At 42.5% G+C, this 5,226-nt stretch overlaps 1 protein-coding gene across 1 annotated transcript; it reads left to right on the forward strand.

Moving 5' to 3' along the window:
• Positions 1-4,901, forward strand: LOC131144139 (TORTIFOLIA1-like protein 4). Its single transcript, XM_058092559.1, has 5 exons — positions 1-1,054; positions 1,301-1,409; positions 1,920-2,485; positions 3,218-3,729; positions 4,460-4,901. The coding sequence occupies exons 1-5, from the start codon at positions 257-259 to the stop codon at positions 4,470-4,472; spliced, it is 1,998 nt and encodes a 665-aa protein (XP_057948542.1). The 5' UTR covers positions 1-256; the 3' UTR covers positions 4,473-4,901.
• The last annotated feature ends 325 nt before the right edge of the window (positions 4,902-5,226 follow it).

Genomic DNA, 5,226 nt, shown 5'->3' on the forward strand with positions numbered 1-5,226 from the left:
GGGGGCGGAGGCACATGAGCAACTGCCTCGAGTTCCAGTCCCTAAAATATTGCCTCCACTCTCTGTAAACCTTTAAATGCTCTCCTTCACGACCCGCCATCTTACTCGCCTCTCTGAAAAGCCACCCGAACCGTTCCGTGCAATGCCACCGCCAAAACCCCCGGCGCCACCGCTCTGAACACTCCTCCTCTTTTCTCTCTCGCACTCTCTCTCTCTCTCTCTCTCTCTCTCTCTCTCTCTGCTCTGATCTGCTTCAATGGCGCTTCACAAAACCGCGAACTCGACGCGCGATCTAAAGCAGCGCGTCATCGCATGCCTGAACAAGCTCTCCGACCGCGACACCCTCGCCGGAGCCGCCGCCGAGCTTGAGTCAATTGCGCGGACTCTGACAAGCGACTCCTTCGCTCCGTTCCTATCCTGCATCAACGCCACCGACTCCTCCGAGAAGTCGCCTGTTCGGAGGCAATGCGTTCGCCTCTTGGCCTTCCTGTCCCACACTCACGGCGACGCTATGTCTCCTTTCCTCTCCAAGATGCTGGCCGCCGTCGCCCGCCGCCTCCGGGACACCGACACAGCCGTACGATCCGCCTGCGTCGATGCCGTCTCTGCCATGTCGTCGCAGATCACGAAGCCGCCGTTCTCCGCGTTCCTGAAGCCGTTGTCCGAAGCTGTTATGCTCGAACAGGACTACAACTCGCAGATCGGATCGGCGATGTGCCTCGCTGCGGCCATTGAGGCTTCGCCGGACCCGGAGCCGGCGCAGCTGTCGAAGATTTTTCCGAGATTGTTGAAATTAGCGAAGAGTGAGTGCTTCAAGGCCAAGCCGGCACTGCTGTCGTTAATCGGTAGCATAGTCGGTGCGGGCGGTGCGGCGAGTCGAAATGTAGTGGATGGCTTGATCCCTTGTTTGGTTGAGTATTTGAGTAGTGAGGACTGGGCGGCGAGGAAGGCTGCGGCGGAAGCACTAGGGCGGGTGGCAGCGTTGGAGAGGGATCTGGTACTGGAGTTGAGGTCCACTTGTTTGGCTTCTTTGGAGAGTCGGAGATTCGATAAGGTATGTTCTTTGTGGCTTATTTAACATTTGTTCGGCTACCGAGAAAGCTTAGGAATAAAGGAAATTGGTGCGGATTTTTTCTGTTTATGGAAACACAAAACAGCATGACAGATAGAGTTTTTGATTTTTATTTTTCTCTTCAGTTTTCTTGGCAACGAAATGGGGCATTAGTGGCATTTTTGTTTGCCCTGTTGAAAACTTGAAACTCGACCGGAGATTTGATCCGATCAGTTTTGGATGTGATAGGTTAAAGTTGTTCGGGAGACTATGAACCGTACCTTGGAGCTATGGAAGGAGGTTCCCGGTGTTTCTGACGATGTCTTACTCCCATCTCAAACTAAATCTTCTTCAAAAGGTCGAGTTATTTCCCTTTTTTTTTTTTTTCTTATGTCACATCTGTACATTGGGAAAGATCAATCTTACTGAAAGCTAAGCGAGTTACAGAATTGTTATTACTCTTACATTTGTGCGAGAATGGATCAAATGACTTAAATTGCTTGACTTGAGAGAGTGAATAATCTGTGTCTTGGAACCCGTTTGCGTGTGTGAGGGAATATTAAACTGCTTTGTTATGGGAAATCGAAAGGTCAAAAGCAATTTGAGTTTTAACAACCACCATCCTGAGTCCCGAACTGTTTGATTCAAAGTTTTAATTCTGTTTTGAGCAAATCATGGCAATGAAGTGACTATAATGGGGAAAACAATTTCTTAAGAAGAGGTTAAATTTGTTAAATTTGAATGGTTTGATCAACCTTTTTCTTTTAAGATGTCCATCGTTCTTGCTTGGGTTTTTGAAGCTTGGAAAATCTTATTCGTGACCAATCTAATGTTATTTGTTTCATTTCTTGTGTTTCCGTGGGACCAGATAATGGTAGTGGAGGTGATGGATGCACCCCTCCAGTGTCAAAAAATTCTGATGATGTTGGTTGGGTTACCCCTGAACAGGAGAAAGCAATCCCTACAAAAAAGTCACCATCAGATAATTCATCAGTTACTCCCGCTGCCAGGAGTCCTCTGAAAAGTAACGAGAGGAAAATAAGCACATCCTTGTTCCATAGTATGGACCAGAACAGATCCTCTGATTGTAAAATTGAAGTTGCTATGCCCCATTCTCCCTGTGAAGATGACAGTAAAAGAAGTTTTGGAGTTATGGAACCAGCTGAGAGTAGAAGTAGGAATTTAAGGCCAGAGGTGAGACGTGCTCTCTTTAACAAGATCCCTGGTGAAAGAGGGCATAAATTTGGCGGGTTGAGGTCTGGTTCTCGCGTGGTTCCATTTTATGATAATGATAACTCTGATTTGGTTATTCTCGATTGCAATTGCACTGAAGAAATGTATGGGAACGAAAAAGATATTGAAGATTTGTCTTTGATCCGCAAGCAGCTTGTTCAGATTGAGAACCAGCAATCGAGCCTGTTAGATCTCCTCCAGGTGTGTTAATGAAGCATCTCTCTCTCTCTCTCTCTCTCTCTCTCTTTAAATTGCATTATGGGATCATCTTTATGCCATCAAAGTTGGGCATATTCATCTAAGTAATGCTCATTGATTCAGCTTGACTATGATATTTCATACAATTCACTGTTAAATTCTTGCCCTAGTCCCTTATGGTAGTCCTCCCTATTTCAAAAGAATATCTACAGACAGATTTTAATTTAGGGAGATGGAGAATGCTTTTCATGTTTCTAGTGCAGCCAATGATTTTATGATTTGCATTTGCTGGCTTCATTTTCTTATTTCCAGTTCCAGTGGGGACAAGTTGGCAAGCTGCTTATTGTCCTGTTAGACATTCTAAAAACTAATAATATTTTGATCACAAAGTTCGAAGAAAATCAAGATAGAGCACCCTCATGGCCTTGTATCTCTTTCTGCTTCTACGTTTCCTTTAGGAATGGTTTAGTCCCAGTTCTTAAAAATATAATCCCCCCATGTAATGGTTTTTCAGTCCATCTCTCTGTCTTGATCATATTGTTTAAGAGTATGTTTCACTTTTCAGGCATTCTATAAATGTCATCTCCTGTTCCTTACTTCCCTTGTATGTGTATAATTCGTGAGGGTGCTTGATGGATGCTTTAATAATACATAGCTCAACTACTGATGCATTTAATCATTTACTTTAAATAAGCTTCTGCCGACTTTAACTTCTCTTCTCACACTTGAATCCAGAGGTTCATTGGTAGCTCCCAGAGTGGGATAAGTTCTCTGGAGACACGTGTACATGGCCTTGAGATGGCATTGGATGAAATATCTTATGATTTGGCCATCTCAACTGGAAGGATTTCAAACACTGACTCTGCTGGGAACACATGTTGCAAATTGCCTGGTGCTGAATTCCTAAGTTCCAAGTTCTGGAGAAGAACTGAAGTGCGACATTCTTCCTCGAGGCTTTCTTCTGGGGGCATCCAATCACTGACTGCCATGCGTGACCTTCATAAAGATGCTAGTACTGAAACATCAAAAATGGGTGACCGAATGTTTCAGTGCCAAAATGCAGATGGGTTTGCTGCAAACCAATTGGCTGATATTTGTAGCAACTCAAGGGGGCATATGGAGTTGAATTCAAATAGAACTGCAAAGAACACGATTCACGATAATGAGAAGATACATGTTCGGTGTGGTGGCGTCCTAGGTGGGGCTTCACGTGTTAACAGCACAGGAACTGTGAATATAAATCGCAGGTATTTGGATATTCGATTCTAATTCTACATAAACATTGTTTTATTTGGCCATATTAGTTTTCCTGGTTTGTTTCTATTATCCATCTTGGCATAGTCTTAACACATGACAAAAACCTCCAAACCAGAGGAAGTGCTCAACTAGCATCAAAGCATCAAAAGAGCTTTCTTTCTCAATTGTATTAGCACATTTGAACTATCAATAGACGTAGGTGGTAGGGAAGGAAAATTTATTTGAGTCCAGTTGAAGCATGATTGATTGAGAAAAAAATGGTTCCCTAGCTTGATTCTTGGTTTTTGATGTCCTTTGGTGCACTTTCACAAAATTTTCATGTTTGCATCTAATGTTTAGTACCTGTCCCAATAAGAGTGGACGTGGACGGTGTGGTTACTGGTGTTGATGGGGTCCTATTATATGAAAATTAGCTACAAGTTTAGATAATTTAGTGTACAAAAATTGATTTGGCAAGGAAGCCAAATCTGACATGGATCATATGCACATACAAATTCCATGTCAATATTACTACTGCTCTGATCAAAATAGTCACACTTCTCATTTATTTTGAGTGGTTGAGTCTTATACTGCAGTTTCGTATCGGCATTTGATCTTTTTCCTGGTTATGGGATTCACTTATTTTATTTTACCATTTCATAATCTTGTAAAATTGCACATTTAAAAACTTTGGCTTCTGGCGCAAATTCACGTCTTGATTGTTCCATTTCTTTTGGTCAGGTCATCTGCTTAGCTTTGAATGGAGGTTAAGGTACATTTCAGTGCAGCCAATTTAGCTGACAGACGCATTTGGTCATCATACCTCGAAGAAGACAGGAGATAGAAGCTATTTAATCTGATGGGTAAGATGAAGTCAGCTATGGAGGTGTGCGTAGATCCAAATTTTCTGATATGGATTCTTATTTACAGGAATCCAGGTTAACTGCATTTAGTTGGCTAAAAATGCAATTGCAGAGCAAGTAATTCCTCACATGATCTTGTTTTGGTATTAGCGGACCCAATGAGGTAGAAGAGTTGAAATTTGTATAGAGAAAAGTTCTTGTGCCTTTTCTCGGCGTTTTTTCTATGTAGTTTTTAATAAACTGGGTCACAGCCTTTCTTGTGCTCACAAATACCTTCTGTTTAGGCTTATTGTAAATAAAAATCCATGTTGCAGAGTTCATGCCCCTTTCTTTTTTTTGTTAAGCGGTGCAAAGCTTAATCCGTTCCTCACAGGGGGCTCCGTAGGTGCATCGAATGAGAAAGCATAACCTTTAGCTCGATAATGCTGGAGGATTATGTCCATAATCAGTGTGTGTGTGTGTGTGTTTGTTTTTTTATTTTATTTTAAATGTCTCCTGAGGCTGGTGAATTGCAGTGAATTGTTATGTTTTGAAGCTTGGAGCCTGGGCTTGGGCTTGGGCTTTTGAGTTTTTGTAATTTTAGTATATTTAAACTAGATAAGTGATCAATGAGATTTAAGGTGGTGCGAACAGCCATTCTTGAGA

This window comes from Malania oleifera, chromosome 12, assembly GCF_029873635.1.
Source record: "Malania oleifera isolate guangnan ecotype guangnan chromosome 12, ASM2987363v1, whole genome shotgun sequence".
Lineage (NCBI taxonomy): Eukaryota > Viridiplantae > Streptophyta > Magnoliopsida > Santalales > Ximeniaceae > Malania > Malania oleifera.

Excerpts from the sequence above, each read along its gene's own strand:
- LOC131144139 (XM_058092559.1), top strand. The coding sequence starts at position 257 with ATGGCGCTTCACAAAACCGCGAACTCGACGCGCGATCTAAAGCAGCGC. Across the intron at positions 1,055-1,300 it reads AGAGTCGGAGATTCGATAAG|GTTAAAGTTGTTCGGGAGAC; the intron begins GTATGTTCTTTG and ends TGGATGTGATAG. Across the intron at positions 2,486-3,217 it reads GCCTGTTAGATCTCCTCCAG|AGGTTCATTGGTAGCTCCCA; the intron begins GTGTGTTAATGA and ends ACTTGAATCCAG.